This window comes from Electrona antarctica (assembly GCF_951216825.1).
Source record: "Electrona antarctica genome assembly, chromosome: 9".
Taxonomy (NCBI): Eukaryota; Metazoa; Chordata; class Actinopteri; order Myctophiformes; family Myctophidae; genus Electrona; species Electrona antarctica.
Window position 1 is genome coordinate 18,483,524 of NC_136790.1, and position 23,568 is coordinate 18,507,091.

The following is a 23,568-nucleotide window of genomic DNA, read 5'->3' on the forward strand; positions in this document are numbered from 1 at the left end:
TGTCACTCCCCCATCTCTCTCCCCCATTTCCCGTCAGCCTACTGTCTGTCCCTCTATAAAAAATATAACATAAGGGCGAAAGCCGCAAAAAAAGCATTTAAAAAAAAAAAGAAATGTGTGTGGGGAGGAATTAATTGTCTATGACTAAATTTGGGAGGACAAACGGGTAAAAATCAAAAACAAAAAAGGGGAAAATTGATTTTGCTGTGTATTTGTAGTCAGTACAGCCTTATTGCGGATCTTATCGCTGATGTCAGGAAGTTGTTAGGTGTTCAGATCGAAAAGCCCCTGCACTTATTTAGCCTCCCTAGAGGATTTTATTTTGGTTCTTATGGGGTTTCATTCTCTTTCAGATAATTAAACTGGCTTGACTTTCCTGAATTCTTGCTCCATGAAAAACTAAATCAATGTTAATTTTCTCCCATCATGGAATGTTATCGGCTAAAATGCAAACAACACATACTTTAGGTACGCACACACACACACACACACACACACACACACACACACACACACACACACACACACACACACACACACACACACACACACACACACACACACATCTCACTGCTAGGGCCTCATACACACACATCAATACAGATGCTCTTCTGCTTTTCCAGAGGCTGCTACTTGTCCGTAAGCTCCTCCTCCTCCTCATCCTGCCCTTGGTCACAAAGCGAGGGATAGAGCAACTCCACGTAGAACTTGTAGGCCCCTGCCCCCATGACCCCTCCCACAAGGGGGGCTACTACAGGCACCCACCACCATGCGTTTCCAGCCCTGTGTGTGAGTGTGGAGAGAAAAGAGAAAATAGATTGAGTATCTCACAAAAGCAAACGTTGCTCAAACTTTTTATTTTATTTTTGTATTGTATTTAAGTGTGCGTGTGACGTGCGTGCGTGTGCTTGTACAGTATTACTACACTACCCGGGTCACTACACACACAAAGTATAGTAGAATTTCAGAAATAGATTGTGAGGACCATTTTTAGGCCAAGAATTATTTTTTTAATGGTTATACAGTAAACATCATGAAATACTGTATTTAGGCTTGATTTGTGCAATGCACACCTGAAATGGCAGATCTGCATCACAGTGCTTTCTGAGCTTGTAGATCAGCTATTTTGAGTGCATGAAACAGGCACTCAATTTAAGTCAGACTTGAGGTTAGGGTTAAAAACGGCAAAAAGTGGTAAAACATTGCTTTTATAAAAAGCAAGCACATTCCTTTTCAGATGGGGGTCCGCAGCCAAACACATCAGTTTGGGGACCCTGGGGTCCATGACACGCAAGTATATAAGTGCACTGTCCCGCTAGAGAGATATATATTACCTGAAGACGTCCGTTCCCCAGCCCGCCATGGCGGTGAAGACTCTGGGCGCCAGGTCTCTGGTGGGGTTGATGGCGTAGCCGCTGTTGCTGCCATGCGAGATGCCAATGAGCAGCACCAGGAGGCCCTTGGCCAGGGGCTCGCTGCCCGCCGCCGCGGGCTGGTTCCTCCGGTCCGTCAGAGCCATCAGACACAGCAGCAGAAAGAACGTGCCAAACACCTGGCAGTGGCACACACACACACACACACACGTCAACACAGAGATAATCACACCGTCATCCATCACACACACACACACGCATCAACACAGACATAATCACACCATCATCTATCACACACACACACACATACACACACACAGACACACACACACACAGACACATGCGTCAAACACAGAGATAATCACACCATCATACATCACACACACACGCATTTTGTGCTGTCTGCCACTGTTATTATGATCACCTAATTATATGAGGTAATTGCTTCTTTTTTTCTTTTCTTTTTGCATAATCGTCATAATTGCTTGGATGTTGAAAAGTATTCATACATTTTCAGATTAATAGCAGAAATAGCATGATCTACAAGCTCACAATGCCTTGCGATGCGATGAGTTGTGAGCTTGTAGATCGGCTATTTCCGCAATGTTGAAAGTAAGCCATGCAGGGGTTTTCAACAGGGGGTCCGGGATCCCTAGGGGATCCTCAGAGTCAGAGTTACTACAGGAGGCCAAAGAATAGAACTTTAGCAATGTGTCCCTGCTTCATCTCTCTCTCTCTCTCTCAGCTAGGGGGTCCAGCTTGGGCTAGTTGTAAGCATAGGCATGCTCACCTGGTCGATTAAACCACCCTGTACAGTGAGGTATGGTGCAGGGTAGGTGGCAAAGATCCCAGCCGTGGCTTTGGAACCGGTCACTGTCAGGTTCCCTCCGCTGAACTCATGTATGGCATCTGTAATCACATAGTAAGTGAGAGAAGGTCATTCTCAGCGTTTATTATTTTGTTACAGCAGTGGTTCTCAAACATTTTCGTGTCAAGGACGCCCAAATTGATTTGGCCGCAGACCCCCATCTGAGAAGGTTTTTGGCCAGCAACGCCCAGAAGAGAAGATTTGTGGGGTTGTTTGTTTTTTAAGCTAAATTATTCACATTTTTCCAAATATGTTTTGAGATTTTTGAGGGGTGCTAGCCCCTCCTATATCCAGCTTTTAGTCAGTGTAAGTTCACAAACTTTGTCCTACACAAACATTAAATTCCCATTGACAATGAATGGACAATTTTACGTCAGTGTCTATTTTACGTCATGATGATAAGAGTGCCACGTCAGCTTGCGTCACTTCGTGCCACGCTGCCCGTGAAACTAAATAGTGAAGGTCTGCTATTTTTTAATAGCCAGCATATAAATTAATGAAATGGTTAAAATGATTGTGATGCTGGAATTCCCTCAAGGACCCCTGGTCCCCTGGGGGTCCCTGGACCCCACTTTGAGTACCGCTGGTCTTGTACACTGGTTTTGGGGCCTCGATCCTCCATTTTGGGGCCTCGATGCCCTCCCCTCCAAGAATAAATGTTCAACCAGTGAATCTAATAAACATTACACACAACTCTAACAATTACTAGTAGCATTCGTTTGGGATTTTATATGCTATTCAACATTTTAAATAGGCCTATTTATCTATTTGGTTTTGGACAAAGGACAGAGGAGGGATAGAGAGTATAGCCTATATCGGTAGAAGGATTCTGAGTTTGGAACTGCCAGGCAGGAGGCCTAGACTAGAGAAAGAAGTGTGAAGGAGGACATGAAGTTAGTTGGTGTGAGAGAACAGGGGGAGATGGAGGCAGATGATTCACTAGTGGTGACCCCTGAAGGAGCACAGCTGGAGATCTATTAAAAATATTAATATTTTCTATTGGAAGTATTTAGCTGGCTATGAACATCGGCCATTTGATAATATGTGAATGTTTTCAAAATAGCGAATCTACAAGCTCACAGCGCTTGTAGATTTGCAATACGTTTTTTTAAATGGCATCTTTGAGCTTCGGTCTATGCCTTTTCGATCAACCAAAAAAGAAATGTTGGATGTAATGTTAAATGTAATGATTAGTTATACTTTTAATATAAACTAAATTAAACTAAAAACTAAAAAGATAGAAAAAAACGTTGTTTTTGAAACATTGTAACAAAACAACACAAATCTTGTATGAGCTCTAGAATTCTGTTCTTAATATCTGGCACAAAATATTTTCAGATGGGGGTTCCGTGCCCAAATTTAAATACAAAGGCTATTGGAGGTTCTTGACATTTATGAAGGAACATTGGGAACATTATGAAGCAAGCCCAAACTAGAAAAAGTGCCCAGCTTCTGGGCACAGGTCTCCACCAGGAGGATAGGAGTGTGAGTGTGATGTTTGGCAAAATGTTTAGGAGCAATATAAACGTGTGTGTGTGTGTGTGTGTGTGTGTGTGTGTGTGTGTGTGTGTGTGTGTGTGTGTGTGTGTGTGTGTGTGTGTGTGTGTGTGTGTGTGTGACGTGGCTTGGCCTGTTGTAGCGCCACCATGAGGCTGATTTGAAAACTGTCAAGTGGCATTTCTTCCAAAGCCTAGTGGGAATACGCATGCACAGTTTCACCACAATCGGACGCTGCGTTGAGTAGTTGTGGCGATTTGTACAAAACGGGTACAAAGCGGGCTACTCCTGAAAAGTTTAGAAGCCAATCGTAGCCAATGAGGGTGGATTATGATAAATCAAACAAACCCGTCTTGATCACATGACTATGGAGAGCATGTGTACCGATTTGCGTGAAATTTGGATACAATCTGAAGGAGTAATATTAGAAAATGTGTTTTACATATGTCGTCCTCCTGGTGGCGCTATAAAGAGCAGATGTGAAAAATTCCAGGAAAAGGTTTTTCCTTGGCCTCTAGGGAGTTGGCATACAAAGTTATCCACAGATCCGTGCAGTTAGAGGTAAAAACACTTTTCGGCCGGTTATAGCGCCACCATGAGGCTGAGTTGAAAATGTTCATGTGGCATTTCTTCCTCGGCCTAGTGGGAATGTGCGTGCACAATTTCATGGAAATCACACAATGTGTTCATGATTTGCAGCATTTTGTTTGAAACTGAGCACTCCTGCGAACTTTGGAAGCCAATCTTAGCCAATCAGGATGGAGTCTGAGAAATCTGAAAGACCCGTTTCGTTGAATGGCTCTAGAGAGACTGTGTACCAATTTGCGTGATGTTTGGACGAAATCTGTAGGTGTACTGTCCAAAAACTTGTTTTGCACAAAGCGGCCTCCTGGTGGCGCTATAACAGGCCGTTCTGGAAATTTTGGGGCAGAGGTTCATCGTTGGCATCCAGGGAGTGTGTGTGCAAAATTTGGCATCGACCGGGTTAATGGTGCCGGAGATTAGCTGGTCACAGACGGAATGACGGACGCACGGACGGACGGAGTGCAAAACATACTCTCTCCCCAAGCCTTCGGCCTGGTGGAGACAATAAGCAGCTATACTCTTCAGAAACAAGCTACTTTTACAGAAAAACAAACCACCAGCCTTTTTACTTTTTCCATAGGAAAAGTCTGGTGACAATTGCTAAGGAATTGACGTCATCAGCCAGCGCCGCTCCATCATGCATTTGTTTCTCACTTGTTGATAAACAAAACTGCTGCAGCTATAGTTCGAGACTCGAGAATGTAAACAAACATTTTACCGCAAACATGTGTGACAGCATGACAGATACAGGCAGCTACACTAGTGTACAAGTTGTAGTTGACGTACAGTACACCTGCCGGCTGTGTGGGGTGAGTTTACTAAACAGCAAGGGAAGGTTGCAGGTGATGTATCTGAACCATGAGAGCCCCGGAGAAAAGTTGTGACACACGGCAGACAGCAGAAGCAGATCCGAGATGATGTTGTTTATTTCACAAGTACACAGCGCAGCAATGCATACAGGTTAAAGCTCACGCCAGCCAGAGATGGCCTGACGTGCATCCACAAGGCTCGCGCCCGACTGACAAAGAGTCCCATCTTGGTCAACCTTTTAAGCAGTTTACATGAGTGTAGGGTGTCAACAGAAATATGCATACATTTTAGTGACAACCTTAAAGACAGAGACATCAAAGGAAGAATGCAAAGGTGGTCCCAACCCCCCTTAAGTCTAAAGTGGTCGAACATGCCTAAATTGTCTCCATATATGGTCACCAGGAAGCAAGCACAGAACAGTAGGTGTCCTGCAGGCCTGGCCGTTTACTATCAGCAAGCCAGATCTTTAGGGTCCCTCCTGCAGTGCCCATGCAGGCATCCTGTCTAAACATGTCATGTCACTCTCTCAATGAGAGACAAAGATCCAGGTTTACACTTTAGCTAAAGCAGACTATATTAATGTGAATTATGAATTCCAGATTCATCATAACCCCCCTTATGACCGTCCAAAAGACTGTCATACTAAAATATGGAATCATAATTCTTACCACCCCCCTTGATCCTCAGCTGGACGGTACATTCAAGACATCAGAAACAGCAGCATTACAGTAGGACTTTCCCCAAAATGGTTTACAGACATTTAAGATTACAGCTTGTCATAAATGATTACATTACATTACATTTCATCCTCGATGTGCTTTTAGGACTCTCTCTGTGTTACTTTAATCTTAGGCTAAAACATAAAAAAATAAACACTTACTACATTCACTTCATGACCCCTTAGGTCATGGACGGACCATCGTGAGACCTGACCACCTCTTTGTGATTCACACCCACGGAAACAACATATAAAAAACTACATCTTAGCTTAAAAACCACAGTAAAAATCCCCTTTACACCTCGATAACTCAGCTGTCTGTAATTCAAATAATTCTTCTGACAAATACCTAATCCTAAACAAAGAATAATGGTCAAATGAGTAGTACAAATAATAACTGACATTTAACAGACGTTGCCGCTTTCAGGAAATTTAGGACATGCAATAACATATACGTTATAATGCTTTGAATAAAACTCTGCTCTACTAGGGTAGTACATAATAAATGACGCTGGACCCTTGTTAACCAGCTAAACAGTAATAAGAAAAGATAAAAATACATTAACAGGCCAGAGTTTAAGCAATATTTAACTAATATTCTCTACACGTCTCGAGGAAATTACCTCATTGTTTCATAAGTAGGCTACTCATGACTCAACTTATCTAATTATACGACAAAAACATACACCAACATAATGCCTATTAATTCATGTTGAAAACAAACGCGACACACGATTTGTAATCAGAGAGAAGGGAAGTTCATCTTCGCCTCTGATATATGGACAAAGGAAAATCTTCTGTATGCTGCATTCCGTTACCTCAATGTTCGCCAGGCCACGGATCAAGTTGTGAAAAAGTTCACACTGTTTTCGCTGTCCTCATCATCATCTCATCTCCCCCCTCCCAACTCAGAACTCATCAGAGTTGGGAAGAAAAAGGCCGTTGCGTAACTTCATCACAGACGCCGCGTATGACGACTGCAAGGCCCACAGCTTGTGTTGGTCAGTCGGCCAAGGAAAGTGAAAACCACCGCCACGCCATGCGTCGAGTGGTCGCCTCTCCCCCGGGGAACCATGGGGTCCCCGCCGCCGTGCTGCGCTGCGTCCCATCACCTCGTCGTCCACCGCCAGCGCGCTGATGCAAAGACGATGGTCCCCGCCAACCGCAGCCGCTCACCGTCTCCCCGCCGTCGATGCGACCGCCCCCGTCCATCCTCTCGCAGGGCAGGGTCGTGAGGCAGCCTGTAGCCGGCGAAGGCCTCCATCTCCATGTAGACGCACTGAACGCTGGATCACACGTCCCCGTCGTTGCTCACAAAAACTCCCCACCTCGAATTAGACTGAATAAAAAAGCCGCCGGTTCTGTTTGTCTGGCACATAAAAAATGTCCAATGACAACGGATTTCGGACACCATCTGATGTATCTGAACCATGAGAGCCCCGGAGAAAAGTTGTGACACACGGCAGACAGCAGAAGCAGATCCGAGATGATGTTGTTTATTTCACAAGTACACAGCGCAGCAATGCATACAGGTTAAAGCTCACGCCAGCCAGAGATGGCCTGACGTGCATCCACAAGGCTCGCGCCCGACTGACAAAGAGTCTTATCTTGGTCAACCTTTTAAGCAGTTTACATGAGTGTAGGGTGTCAACAGAAATATGCATACATTTTAGTGACAACCTTAAAGACAGAGACATCAAAGGAAGAATGCAAAGGTGGTCCCAACCCCCCTTAAGTCTAAAGTGGTCGAACATGCCTAAATTGTCTCCATATATGGTCACCAGGAAGCAAGCACAGAACAGTAGGTGTCCTGCAGGCCTGGCCGTTTACTATCAGCAAGCCAGATCTTTAGGGTCCCTCCTGCAGTGCCCATGCAGGCATCCTGTCTAAACATGTCATGTCACTCTCTCAATGAGAGACAAAGATCCAGGTTTACACTTTAGCTAAAGCAGACTATATTAATGTGAATTATGAATTCCAGATTCATCACAGGCAATGCGTGCTCTGTTTGGAACTAATACGCAGCCACTGTGGCGACGGTTCTCCAGCGTCGGGGTGTCCCTGGTGGACCGGCCCGGTCTGTCGCCACGCATATGCGCGGCCGGGTGCTACAATGCGCTACTGAGAGTGGAGAAATGTTGGACCACGTTGAAAAAGTGGCAGGCAGAGCACAACAGCCAAGCACAGTGCCAAGTACGACACTGCTGTCGAGGAGGAGGATATAAACGAGATGGAGATGAGGATGGACAGTGGCATTCCTTCTGAAGGTCCCCCCATCAACCCTTCTGATGGTCCCCCCATCAATCCTTCTGAAGGTCTTCCCATCAACCATAATGAAGGTCTCCCCATCATCAGCCTCTCTGAAGGTCCCCCCATCAACCCATTAAATAATTTCAGCTCTAGGTCCACGGCCAAATAGATCAATTTTGGGGGTTCTTGACATGACAAAGTTTGAGAAGAGGGAAAAAATTATGGAGCCAATTAGTTTAAGTATAGTGTTTAATCTGCTGATATGCATACAATGTTTTGTGGGCACACTGCAGTTTTCATTAACTGAAGTAAGAACTACCCTGTGCTAGTGTGCTTTGACTAATTAAGCCCAAACCACACCGTCGTGTCGGGACAAAACCGTTTTAAGGTAAACCACACTCATTGAGTTGCAAGGAGTTGCATTGCTGTGACCCTTTAGTGTGGTTTGGGCATAAGGCTTGTCACATGTTTCATAATTATCCATCTCTGTTCTGGTATCTACCTCTTTTATAGTCTTTCTTTTGTATCATTTGGCAATAAATGGAAATATTCAATTGACACGAAAATTTGATTGATTCTGATCATTTATTCTGATGTAATCACGCAAATATAGTTTCCATCGTTGTGTGTGACGTGTGTGTCCTTACCGTAGTAAACCAAGTAAACCGTCCCGGCAGCCAGGAATGAGCCCAGAAACTGTGTGACAACGTACAGCGGCAGCATCCTCCACGCCAGACGGCCAAACACGCACATGGTAAACGACACTGCCGCATTCATATGTGCCCCTGGTACAACGGAAGAGTGAAGGTTATTTATGTCGGAATCGCACACTTCAGTAACTTTAAATACTTACAACCTGCCGTCGCCATTTGGCCGTGTCATTGTAAGATTCCTTAGGTAAAGATCACAGGTAAAGAACCTACCGTCGGTCTACTCTGAACAATAGGCAATCAAAATAACAATCTGTACATTTAACCCATTAAAACCAAGGAAGCATCTGTGTCATTTTAGATTTTAGCCTTGGCTATTCAAAGATCAAGATCTACAGGCTCACACCGCGTAACTTCGTCCCGTGCTGCAAGTATGTACATCTGCTATTTAGTTTTGGACAATTTTGAAAAAAAATGTAATTGTGACAACTGATTCAGATGGCATTTTGTATAGAATCGGCCTCTCGTCTGATACCAGGTAGCCTATCTGTTTAAATAACATGCTATCTAAATTGCGTTTTTAACTTTGTGGTCAGCTCACTTCATCCCTATTAACCTACCTGAGACCTTCCCTCCGACGTGAACTCCCATGGCCACGCCCAGACCGAAGCCCAGGTTGATGCTGATGTACTGGCCAAACTCTCCCTGGCCTGTGACTACCTGGGCCACAGAACCCAAGCCAAACACCTGGAAGAGGACATCACAATCATTCATTAGTGTCAGAAGGCCAGTTGTCTGGATCAACGACAGGTCTGCTCAAGAGGGGCGTAACAGGGGCGTAACAAAAAAAAAAAGCTAAACAGATTCCAGGTCTGGTCAGCCGCGGACGTGTGCAGGAAACGAACACGCGCGCGGCAATTTCACGGGGCCGCACCCACATAAATACACTTGCTTTGTCAACCCTCGACTCCGCACGTACAGAAAAAATCACACCCGTGTGAACTGAGTGGTGCATGGTCTTATATAGTCTGATCAGCTATGTCAGTGACGTCACACACTAACCATAGCAACCATGCTCACCTGTGCACGGACACAAACACACACGGGTACTAACAAAGCCAGTTGTTGGAGTGGTTTGCACCACTCAAAAAAAATCGAATGAATTACTAGGTGTGTTAAATCGCTGCCCGCTTGAAAGGACCCTTAGTGTCACTGTCACATCAAAAGTTTACGGGTGGGGGGGGGGGGGGGGGGGGGGGGGGCAAGGAGAGAAAAGTAAGACAGAATTTAAAAGATCACACCCATGTGAAGTGAGTGAGAGTTAAATCTCCTTAAAACTGCAGGAGGTGAAGTCCAGTGCCTGCATGTGACTCCAAGTGTAACTATGCACAGTGGGCAGTTGTGGAAAAGGTTGTGTTACACATTTACACAGTCCGTAAAATGGGAACAGTGCGCGCATGTGCGCGTGTGTGTGTCATGCAGCGGTCTAAGTTTAGGCTTTGATATGACAGGTGGCTAACACGTGACCTCAACATGTGGCAATGCCATGCTGTTGAGACAATTAAGCCAGTGTTTTCCCGGACAGGGGAGGGCCATGCATGGTTATCACCAGGCTGGTCATGGAGTTTGACATTCCTAATCAACAGCAAGCACATGGTGTTCAAAGACTATACCATGTGTGTGTGATTCAGGAAAAGCCGTAGATAACTCTGTATGTCACCAAACTTACAACATTAACCACTTGTAAAAGCCCTCTAGACTTAGATAGTAAACTGGACCATGGTTGGCTAAGTATAAATAGAACAAAACAAAAATAGCCCATCATTCTACAAGCTTGTACACTGTACACAGCCAGCCTGCGTAGTAAATTCTTCACAGTAAAGTCCTGCGCCAGAGAGAGTGAACAAATCAAACCACAACCCATAAATGGTACATGTGGTTCCATTAGTTCACTCTCTCTGCAGGTGAAATAAACTCTCTTACCATCATGACATATGTGCACAGGGTCTCGGCGAGTCCCACTCGAAAAACCTCATTCTTGATCCAAGCCTGCAATACAGTTTTGCGGCCCTTCTTCTGAGGGCCCGGAAGTGCTGCTGGCCGCTCGTTCATTCTTTCCTCTTCTTTCCACCCTAATTTACTTGGGTTGATTTTCAGTTTTTGCTTTGTTTTCATGTACAAGTTAAAAGTTACTATAGTCCCTTCAGTTAACTGACGAGGACGAAATTATCCTCGTCTGTAGAGGCCCTTAGCTCTATTCCACAAAAACGCATCACTTTTTGCTGATCCCCTCTGCTTGCAAGCTTCCTTCCTTCCTTCCTCTCTCTCCTCTCTCTGTCTCCCTCTCTGACCCTCTCTCTCTCTCTTTATATCTCTCTCCTCTCTCTGTCTCCCTCTCTGACCCTCTCTCTCTCTCTTTATATCTGTAGTGAGTACCCCATGAAGTGTGTTCAAAGGTTAAGGCCTCAGCCCCCTCCTCCCTGTGACAAAGTCACACACACAGGGCGTCCAATAGTTCAATGTCTCGGACTCAGCTAACAGGGTGAACAGGGTGAACAGCTAACAGAAGGCATACTGCCTTGTTATTAGAAAAAACAAATCCTACACGTTTTGTAAGAAAGCCTTTGGTCACAAAATGTTTTAGGACATGTTGGTTTGTGAAATTGTGAATGCAGTGGCGTGTTAGAATTCTATTTTTAATAGGCTACTAATGCTTAGTTTAACAGCCACAAGGTCATGACTGCTTCCTGTAGGAAAGGTATTATGGCTTGCTTGGCACTACTCTACAGTTTATGGCATGGTGACAAGTGACAACCAGGTCAAGGATGCGTCTGAGTCATTGCCTCAGAGGTTTTGTTCCTGTTGGCTAGACGGTAGACCAGTGGTTCACTTCCAAACAGCTCAGTCAAGACCCAAAAGAGAAATTTGATCTCCCCCGTGAGTCCAGGACACAAACTAGTGAATATAGCTGATCTATACAAGCTGCAATTTTCCACTACTTCTTAAACTTCTTCTGGAATGTTGTGGGAAATATGAACTCAAATCTATATAGTATATTGTTCCATGCTAGTCTGTCTGGTCGTGTCTGTGAGCAACGATACCTTGGCCTGAAAGCCTGCCTTAATCCAATCAACCCTTTGATCAAGTTGTATGTAAAAGACCATGTCACACCTATTGTTTGTTATGAGACCCTGTTGGGCCTGAATAGGTATCACTGGGTAGTTCCTGTCTCAGGAGGGGGGCGACGGCCAAGACAGTCAGGGCGTCTGTATTGTATTGTTGTTTATATGTTTATCTGTGGACCTGCTTCTGAGGTATAAGAGAGGACCTACGGAGAAGCTGAGGGGAGGGGAGTGGGATGGAGACGACGAGAGAGAGATGTACTGAGAGAGAAAGTTGGAGTGATACAGGCTAAGCCTGCTAGACTAGTAGATGTTGTTTGCTTGTTGCTGTTCTTCTGAATAAACTTCTAAGATATACATTCACCCGGATGGACATATATTATTTCCATAATAATGGCCAAACTTTTTTACATTTAAATGACAGCCAAACCTGAAATCATCATCTTTGGTCATGATGGCACCTCCATCACTTCCCATACTTTTGGCACTCTCAACCCCAAAACCTTGATAGCTCCTTTAAATTAGACAAACAAATACTGACATTCTATCCGTTCGATGTCTTTAAAAAAAAGTTAAGTTACGTCAACCAGTTTTTGTTGATGTTGATTGATTTGCAGCTTTTCTTTCTCCACTCAATCTCATCAGGGCTGCCTGAAGCCCTGAGTCTGTAGATGTTGTGCTGTACATTTCATGTCATTTGCTGAACATTATTCAGATAAAAAAAAAATCACACCCGTGTGAAGTGAGGGGCGCTCTTATCATCGTACATCATCATGCATCATCTCATACCGGCCAATCAGTTGCCTGTGATTGGTTAGCTGATTTGCTCGTCTACGTCAATGGCGTTTAATGTTTTGATGTTTAATTTACGTCATATTTGGTGGAATCAATGGCAAATCTTGAGACGTGTGGGGACAAGACTTAGCGGACATTTGACCTGATTTCCCCTTTCATTGTCAATGGCAAATCTTGAGAAGTGTGAGGACAAAAGCTGTACAGGAGGGCTAACGCCCCTCAAATATAAAGTTGACAAACCTTCAACTTTCTGTTGAAATCACTGTGTCAATGTGTGATTTATTGATTGATTGATTGATTGATTGTTTTACTATTTCACAGTATGTAGAACGGGTACATTTTTCATTTTCTTAGGCAGACCACACACGTATAGATTTTGGTGTCCTTGATTGCGTCCGACCGGGGCCGCGCATACGACACCTTGATGGTTTTGGACTGCAGCTTGTGTCCGTTCAGAGTCTATTTAGAGGACTGTTGTGGTGGTGTTGTGCAGGATATATGCCAGTTATGTCTCTGCATCATGGCTTTCCTTGCTAGGGCGACCCAGCTGAGTGCTGCCCACAGAGCACGGAGGGGGGGAGCAGTTATGGATGTAGTGCTCATCATCATCATCACACCTGGAAGTTATGCGGGAACACCTACTTAGTGGGAGAAAAAAAAAAAAATACTTTTTGGCCTTGACAGCCCATACATCCAAACAGAAAAGTCCTAATTTATTGCATTAAACAACGTTACAACAACAATGTTAAACTCACTTTTCCATTCACTGTGCCACTCAATTTGCCATTCACTCAACAAATGTGTACAAATGGAATCAAAATTTGGTTCCATTAACCATTTGTACACTCTCAGAGTTGAATTCGATGGAAGCTGACATCAAAACTTGACGACCTAGACTTCGCAGACGACATAGCGTTGCTCTCCTCCACAAAACAGCATATTCAAAATAAAACAGCACAAATGGACGAAGAAGCCAGGCGAGTAGGACTCTCAGGATCAACATACAAAAGACAAAAACAATGAGGATTAATCCAAGGAACCAGGAAAGAATTCAGATTAATGGACAAGATCTTGAAGAGGTAGAGCAGTTCACTTACTTGGGAGCCACAGTTTGCAAGGAGGGAGGTGGCATGAAGGACCTGAGGATTAGAGTGTCAAAAGCAAGAGGTGCATTCATCAGACTGAGAAACACCTGGAGCTCAAACAACATCATGAGAAGAACCAAGCTAAAACTGTACAGGACACTAGTGATGCCAGTACTGCTATACGGATGTGAAACATGGAAAATGAACAAAGGAGACAACAAGGCAGTTGACGTGTTTCACAACAGATGCCTACGGAGAATACTCCGTATACACTGGCAAGATCACATCAGCACTAAAGAGCTGCTAGAGAGAGCTGAGATGAAGCCGCTGAGTGAGGAAGTGAAGCTGCGTAGATGGAAGATGATTGGACACATACTACGACAGGACCACAACAATGACTGCAACATAGCATTGACATGGGCACCAGAAGGGAAACGAAGGAGAGGAAGACCAAAGACCACCTGGAGGCGCACTGTTGAGAAAGAAAGACAAGAGGCAGGATGGAGGTCATGGCCTGAAGTGAGGATGGCAGCAGCTGACCGTGAAGGGTGGAAGCGCTCTGTGAAGGCCTTATGTGCCACAAGGCACGAAGTGGATAGGTAAACAGGTAACACTCTCAGAGTTACCGACCTAGTTATGGTCATTCGGGGATATCTCTTCATGTGTTTCTGGTAATGCTCATTTTGTATGTCCGTGGCAAAAATGTAATTTTGACAAAAATGTCCACCACAAGCCATGACGATTACGCCTGTTCTGCTATGGCCACCAAGTCAGCAAGAAACAATAACACCATTATGCAATTAGACTTTATAGTTTTGTTTGTTTTGTTCTGATAGGGTAAGAAAACAACAACACGTCTATAAAAACCTAATAAAAACTAATATAATAAAAAATAAAAAAAACAACACCAACAGTATACATTTGTATACTGTCTTGACCTCAATGTGAGAAGACAGCAGTTAAAATAGCAGAGATGAGAAGGCTGGATCCTGTGTGATCCAATCGCCACTATTGGTCTGGGGAGTGTGTCAATTACTACAGTATGTGATTCACATGCAGCTAAAACATCTCCTTCCCAGTGCAAAGCCATGGTTTCCAAGTGGTTTCCTCTGTAAATGTTTAGCAGGCCCATAACTACAGCCCTCTCTTGGTGCAGCGATGCTTATCTCTCAGTCTCTCCAGGTCAATAATAGTGTTTCTCCCTCTTTTGACCCCCTCCATATACCCTGGTTAAACCTCCATATACCCTGGTAAAACCTCCAACCGGTGGAAGAGGGGCCTCAGAGTAACGAACGGGTACCGGTATACATGAAATGTAATAGTTTGAGAACCACTATAATACTATTCACAGTGCCGGCTCCAGGCACAAATCAGAAGGGGGGCATGCCTTTTCCCAACACCTGTATGTATAACAAATACTCGCCTATACAATAAACACAGTGATGCGTTGAAAAAGTATAAGCTACAATATATGCAGCAGCACCAACAACAAACACATACAATTGCATAATGTCTTCTGGACATATCACCTTGTATTTCTATTAACAATGTTATTCATTTGAAAATGTATATATTATATTCATTCTAATAATCATGAAGAACATTGAATAGAAATACTTGAAAAATAGCTTTCTGTCAATGTTGCTTCTGAGAGAGAATATCCAGGATAGATCTCTCCATCCCATACAGTTTAACTTCTAATGCTTGAAAACATCTTTATTGGCACAACACTGCCACCTGCTGTTGTGTTTTACAATTAACCTAAAACACAATCTGATTCATGCATCAATGCATGCACAAATGGTAGAAAGTAAATCTCTCTAAGTACATTTACTGAAGTACTGTAATTAAGTACACTTTTAGGTATTTTATTTTAATACTGGAGTATTTCCAATAGGCTAGCTTTACTTCTACAACACTACATCTCAGAGGAAAATTTACTTTTACTCCATGCACTGCAAAGTCTGCAATTATTTGAAAACAAGGCTGTAAACGTTTCAGAAAACCTTGTATTCATATTTCATGGTGTGGATGGTAAATATTCAGCTGGCCAGTGTTGGTGTCAGCACAGCACACCAATCACCTTTGTGTTTTGTGTTCGTTTTTTTGTACTTTTGGCTGTTTGCTAATCACAAGTTCATTGATACAATACAACAATATCTCATCTTCCCTTCTCTATTGTCCCTCCCCCCCCCCCCCCCCCCCTCTCTTTCTCTCTGTGTCTCTAACCAGTAGGTAAGTCAAGTAACCACTACTTACTTAGAACAAGTGGTCTCTAACCAATTTTTTTTCTTACTTTTTAACCAACAGGAAGATGTACTCCAGAGAGTATCAACTTGAGACTACATTTTATTTTGTCATCTGAGTCTGTAACAAGACAAATACAATTAAAAGGGTAAATGACATACAGGGTTCACATTTAGTGCAACAAGGATTTAATCTGTATCTCAATGGAATTTCTAAACAGTGGAGAGATTAAATCAACAACAGATCATAAACATATTATCCAATTCAGTCACATAACAGTTGATAGAGGTACAGGAACATATTAAATCAAAACTAACTTAGTATAAACTTATACATATAGATAACATATTCAATAACTGATGCATACACAAATAATACAACAGAACTATGTAAGAGCAAACACTGTCCACATTAAATCATCCAGGTAACAGATGTCATAAAGATGCTGTCATGACAACACATCAAACTATGTTAAGGTGAGAAAAATAAGTCATACTATTACTATACTACTCTATTATTTAACGAAATATTAAAACAAAAAAGATCAATAAAAATGATGACATCCAACAAAACAAAAACATCACACTGTTATGATAAATAGTGTTATAATATATGTTGTGTTATAATAAATAGAGTCATAGCCATAAGTTCAAACAAAACTCACTATAGCATCGAAAAAGAAAGAGAAAATGCATTCAATGTATTAAATGTAAGGAACCAACAAAGTTATAATGTGTTCATCAGTGTGACACAGCAGTGGTGCTGGAACAGCTGTACTAAATAATGAAAAGCACTATAACACTCACTAGTAGTGTTTCTTCAGGTGAACTGACTCAAATAATGTCATAAAAAAGAAAAAGCATCACACTGTTATGTCAACAGTTTAATATATAAAGTCATAGTCATAACTTAAAACAGTCTCACTACTATAGCATCGAAATAGCAATAAGAGAAAACTCATACTCAGGTGAACTAACTCACCGACTCTCTTCACACTGTTACAGTGGAACGCTTTAAGTGTGGCGACGCAGGTGACTCTTCAGATGACCTGACTGAGTGAAACTCTGACCACACTGCTGACAGTGGAATGGTTTCTCTCCAGTGTGGATGCGCAGGTGCCTCTTCAGATTACCTGAATGAGTGAAACTCTGACCACACTGCTTACAGTGGAATGGTTTCTCTCCAGTGTGGCTGCGGAGGTGTACCTTCAGACTTTCTGAACGACTGAAACTCTGACCACACTGCTTACAGTGGAATGGTTTCTCTCCAGTGTGGCTGTACAGGTGTATCTTCAGACTAACTGCATGAGTGAAACTCTGACCACACTGCTCACAGTGGAAAGGTTTCTCTCCAGTATGAATGCGCTCGTGTGTCTTCAGGTGACCATACTGACTGAAACTATTGTCACACTGACTGCAGTGGAAAGGTTTCTCTCCAGTGTGAACACGCTCGTGTGTCTTCAGGTGATCTGACTTTTTGAAACTCTTGTCACACAGCTTACAGGAGAAAGGTTTGTGTCCAGTGTCTCTTTGTTTCTGGTGGCTCACAGAGCTGCTGGTACTCTGCTGACTGGCTGCTGCTGCTGCTGGGGGGATCTGTCCACTCCTCTGGTCACTCACAGAGCTGCTGGTGATTGGCTGACTGGCTGCTGCTGTTGCTGCTGGGGGGATCTGTCCACTCCTCTGGTCACTCACAGAGCTGCTGGTACTCTGCTGACTGGCTGCTGCTGCTGCTGGGGGGATCTGTCCACTCCTCTGGTCACTCACAGAGCTGCTGGTGATTGGCTGACTGGCTGCTGCTGCTGGGGGGATCTGTCCGCTCCTCAGCATCTGGAAGTAGACGTTGTTGTGGCTCCTCTTCATGTGCTTGTGGAGGAAGAGCTGAGAGGTGACGGCGTACGGACACTCTGAGCAGCAGAAGATCTGAGTCTGGTGGGAAGACTGGGGATGCGGTCCTGAGAGAGAGAGAGAGAGAGAGAGAGAGGTGGGGGGGGGTTGTTAGTAGAATGATTCATCACTATAAGTCGTCATAAGTTAAGAATAAGTCATCACATCCAAAAACATACAGAGAGATCACAGATACATTCAACACTTACTTGCATAATGTAAGGGGGAAGGGTGGTCAAAAATGGTACAAATGGAAAGAAAAATTAAAACAAATTCTCTAGTCGATTAGTCAGCTGTTAGCTAGACTAGTCTGACCCATCAGTTATAGATACATCAGTCAGTCGGTCGGACGGACGGACAGACAGACAGACAAGTTACGTAACATTTAACAGACATTTAGAGCGGGGTCTTCAACAGGCGGTCCGGGACCGCCTGTTGAACATAATTCATTCAACCTTTATTTAAGATTCTCTGAGAAATCATGGATGTGACATTTATGATGCTGAGATTTAAATGTATAAATAATCATCTTGGGTGTTACCGTTTTCTTCCAAAACTGAACATTTAGGTGATAAAAAGCTGCATTTCCCTGGACACATCTAACAGCTTATTAAATATACTGGCATTGACGTTGTCGCTGTCCACATATATCCACTCCAACCACCTTCTTTCACAAAAACAAATTACACTCCTAGATCAAACTGGGGCCAAAGTAAGCTGTAATACTGTAAATATACTGTACGTATATTTGTATCTATAGGAACTTAAAACTACAGGTACAGTATATATTGTGTAGATGTATATACATCATTATATACATTAGCACTGACATTTTACTTGCCTTCTTGTTTTTATTTTTGTTTCTTGAATTAAAGTTGTTCCTACTGTTTTATGTAAAGCGCTTTGGGTACTTAGAAAAGCGCTATATAGATCTGAGCTATTATTATTATTATCTATATATAAAACAACATGTACAGTATATATTGTGTAGATGTATATACTGTACAGTACAAGGTGAATTCCTTCCTGTGAAGGAGAAAGTGTTTTATTTGAGTTTGAACCATAGAATAATGTCTCACCGTTTGAACAACCTAAATACCCAACGAATCAAGCTAAGAAACAGTGTAACTGCCATGACCAAATCAGCTAAAAGTAACTTCATCAATGATAAAGCACAGGAAAACAAAAACAATCCTCATGAGCTCTGGAAGCTACTAAACAATCAACTAGGCTATGGTCAGAAACTAAAAACCAGGTTTTCAAACATAAACATCAAATCGGACAACACTCTCATCACTGACAACCTTGATGTGGCCAACTACTTGAATATCTTCTTTACAAACATAGCAACAACTCTGGTTAACAAACTGCCCTCCCACTCTGGGCTCTTTGGTGTAGAGCACATTACAACCTTCTACAGAAACCTAGGTGTTTGTAAAGACGATTTTAAACTAGTTATGGTAACAACTGATGAGGTAATTAAGAAACTGAGTGCCCTCCAACCCCACAAGGCCACAGGCCATGACAACATTCCCTCCAAATTTCTCAGGGACAGGTCCCCCAAGATTTCAAACTGGCCAAAGTAACCCCCTTGCACAAGAAAGGGAGTAAATTAGACCCCGGCAACTACCGCCCTATTTCTATTCTTAGTTCCATCTCGAAAGTGATGGAAAAAATAGTCTATGAACAGGTTGAAAAGTATCTTGCCACTAATAAATTATTGTACAAGTTCCAATCTGGCTTCAGAACATCCCACTCCACTGACACATGCCTTCTTTATTTGAGCGACCACATCAAACAAGAGGTGGACGCTGGCAAATACTGCGGCATGGTCATGCTGGACCTCCAAAAAGGCTTTTGACACCGTGAACCACTCCATACTGGTTAACAAGCTAAAAGCAATTGGTTTCGATAGCACATCAGTGAGCTGGATGCAATCCTACCTGGAGGGGAGAGAACAGATGGTGGAAGTGAACGGAACACTGTCCCCCCCCCTCCCAGTGAGCTGTGGCGTTCCACAAGGAAGCATACTAGGGCCTCTACTGTTCCTAATATATGTAAACGACATGACTTCAGCTTGTGACTGCAACTTGTTCCTGTTCGCAGATGACTCAGCACTGCTGGTCTCGGACAGGGACAAACTGCAGGTTGAAAATGCCCTCAGCTCTGAACTCGGTAGAATCTGCACCTGGCTCGCTGATAACAAACTATCTTTACACCTGGGAAAAACTGAATCCATTCTCTTTGGCTCTATTAGTAATCTCAGCAAGGCAAATGGCTTCTTGGTTAGAGTGGGTGACAATGTTATCACACGTAAAGATGAAATTACCTACCTAGGTTCCATCCTGGAGGCTAATCTTTCCGGTGATAAAATGGCCACCAACGTAATCAAAAAGGTCAACCATAGAACAAGATTCCTTTACAGGATCTCCTCACTGGTCAACAAAAACACCTTGAAGACCTTAACAGGAGCCTTTGTACAGGGTTTCTTTGACTATGCATGCACCTCCTGGTACCACAGCACCTCAAAGGCCCTTAAAACCAGGCTCCAGACTTCCCAAAACAAACTGGTCAGGCTCCTACTTGACCTAGCCCCCCGAACCCACCTCACCCCTGCCCACTTCGACAGGCTGGAATGGCTTAGGGTCGACGACAGAGTACAGCATCTTGCAATGGGTCTGGTCCACAAGATTCGATACACCACCAAGATACCCATGTACCTGTCTAGATACTTCCTTAATGTTAACGAAGTCCACACCCACAACACCAGAGGGAGTGCAACGAACCATGTACAACCCAGATTCGGCACAAACAAGGGACTAAATTATTTTTCCTATGCCACCAAAATGTGGAACGCCCTACCAACTGTCATTAAGACATGTGAATCCCTTGACTCTTTCAAAACCGCTCTCAAAGGGCACCTACGGACGGCTGCAATTCGAAACTGGCCCCTGTAAAATCGGAATCCCTCAAACACGAACGCAAGGACAACACAAGAGACGGTCGCGGCCACACAGCCAACTCAAGGTATGGCCACTGAGCCAACTTGGGGACCCAACGCAAGGACAACACAAGAGACGGTCACGGCCACACAGCCAACTCAAGGTACGGCCACGGAGCCGACTTGGGGACCCAACGCAGCTCCTCCAAGGAAAACAAACAAATTAACGGAGCTGAACGTGAATCCCCCCCACCGCCCACCCATTTTTTTCCCCCCCTCACTGTATATGTTTCTTTTCCCTTTTTTACCCTTTTTTACCTCCTTTATGATGAATTCCTGTTCTGTCTATAGAAGTGTCTATTTGTACGTCTCTAAATGTTTTGATGATTTGAACATGGTGGACCCTATTGGAAACAAGTGTAATGCTTAATTGGGTCGTCCACTCACAGTTAACAGCTTTTGTATTGAGTTTGTGCTTGAAATGTACTGTAATTCTGCAAACTGTTAATAAATTCTTCAATCAATCAATCAAAACCTCATCCAGTTGGACGTAAGGTGGCCTTACACTAGCCGATAATCGGGCATTTTTTGACGCTCGGGGGGTGCCCGACCCAATCGATCTGCTCGGGGCGCGATCGGGATCGACCCGATCAACATCAAGCATGTTTGATATTTGCTCTGCCCCGCTCCGATTATCCTGTAGTGTGTGGTGCTATCAGATTGAAAAGAATCGGCTAGTGTAAGGCCACCTTTAGTCTCGTCTTTAGCATCAATGTAGACGTAGCGGTTTTTCTTCTTGCGAACCTAAAGAAAAATAAATACAGTATTTATCTACAGTATGTTTAAGTATATACTGATATCTATGATATGTCACTAAATGATGAACCTCTATAGTGACATGAGGATATTATCTGTAGCCTGTGGCATGAAACTATAATTGATCTACAATAAACAACATACACTAAGCAGAGAGTCCTTCATTATAGATGTGACTAGATTAGTTCATATAACGGCGGCGGTGGCTCAGGAGGTAGAGCGGCAGCAGAGTTGGTGTCCAAGTGTTCTTGAGCAACAAACTGAACCTCTAACTGCTCCTGATGAGCAGCATGGTGCCTTGCATGGTTCCTCTGCCATCGGTGTGTGAATGTGTGTGTGAATGGGTGAATGTGAAGTACATTGTAAAGCGCTTTGGAGAAAAATGCTGTATAAATGCAGTCGATTTAGCATTTAGTCCATTTATGATATCCCATTGAGTTTTTTCATACATGTACCTGAATGTTAAACATTGCACACACGCACATGCACATGCACACACTCACCACCCAGGAGTATCCACTCTTCTCAGCTTCCTCTTTGTCTGTCCTCACTCCTTCATATGGACCAAAGTGAGTCCCGAAAGGAAGCGGAACATCTCCACAGTAAAACACCCCTTGACCTGCTTTTGGAATGCGTGACCATTTAACCTGAAAACACACACACACACACGCACACGCAGACACAGACATGCACACGCTGTGGCAAACCAGGGGAAACAGCCAGGCCTATTCCCCACATAAGGAGGCTGGGGGAGGTAATAGAGGGAGTATATTACCCTGTACAGGTATTGCAGCCAATGGGAGCCTGGACATGGACGCACCTGCAGCCAGTAAGGCAATCAACAGAAGCTTTTAAATAGCCGACGCCCAAGCTGCCTGGGGAGTCAGTTTGGACTAATGGAGGAGTGAGGAAGCAGGAATCACTCTGTTCATGAGGAGGCTGGTATAATGGATATTCCACAAGCCGACTGAACTCCACAAGGGAGAGCCTACAGCACTCTCCACCCCCTGAATACCATATAGTCACTAGCTCTCTGTTTTGCCCCGTTTTCCCCTTTCCCTAACACGTTAATAAAAGACAATTTATGTTGATTCTGACTCTGAGCCTCTTATTTTATTGTGAATCTTGCCTATTCTCCCCTGGGTTGCCACAACGCGCACGCACACGCGCGCACACACACACACACACACACACACACACACACACACACACACACACACACACACACACACACACACACACACACAATGGGACAGTCAGATACGAGAAACTGATATCATTTGATGTGATGTCATATAAAGTTATATGTGGAAGTAAATAAGTGGATATAACATGTACAGGTGTGTACTGTATGTACTGTAGCTGTATATAACATGTACAGGTGTGTATGTACTGTAGCTGTATATAACATGTACAGGTATGTACTGTATGTACTGTAGCTGTATATAACATGTACAGGTATGTATGTACTGTAGCTGTATATAACATGTACAGGTATGTACTGTATGTACTGTAGCTGTATATAACATGTACAGGTATGTATGTACTGTAGCTGTATATAACATGTACAGGTATGTATGTACTGTAGCTGTATATAACATGTACAGGTATGTATGTACTGTAGCTGTATATAACATGTACAGGTGTGTATGTACTGTAGCTGTATATAACATGTACAGGTGTGTACTGTAGCTGTATATAACATGTACAGGTATGTATGTACTGTAGCTGTATATAACATGTACAGGTATGTATAGTACTGTAGCTGTATATAACATGTACAGGTATGTACTGTATGTACTGTAGCTGTATATAACATGTACAGGTATGTACTGTATGTACTGTAGCTGTATATAACATGTACAGGTATGTATGTACTGTAGCTGTATATAACATGTACAGGTATAGTACTGTAGCTGTATATA

The 23,568-nt window shown here is 43.4% G+C and overlaps 2 protein-coding genes across 2 annotated transcripts; both read right to left on the reverse strand.

The window, feature by feature from the left end:
* Positions 1–629: 629 nt before the first annotated feature.
* LOC306929864 (aquaporin-7-like) lies at positions 630–10,863 on the reverse strand (the record flags this gene model as incomplete). The annotated part of the gene is made up of 6 exons (XM_079510597.1): positions 630–783; positions 1,335–1,552; positions 2,164–2,282; positions 8,749–8,886; positions 9,372–9,498; positions 10,735–10,863. The coding sequence occupies 6 exons, from the start codon at positions 10,861–10,863 to the stop codon at positions 630–632; spliced, it is 885 nt and encodes a 294-aa protein (XP_079366723.1).
* A 5,221-nt stretch (positions 10,864–16,084) lies between these two features.
* Positions 16,085–22,394, reverse strand: LOC306929505 (uncharacterized protein). The gene is made up of 2 exons (XM_079510052.1): positions 22,147–22,394; positions 16,085–17,954 (listed from the first exon to the last, which is right to left on the reverse strand). Exon 2 carries the CDS (start codon positions 17,860–17,862, stop codon positions 17,014–17,016), a length of 849 nt encoding a protein of 282 aa, XP_079366178.1. The 5' UTR covers positions 17,863–17,954; positions 22,147–22,394; the 3' UTR covers positions 16,085–17,013.
* Positions 22,395–23,568: the final 1,174 nt, after the last annotated feature.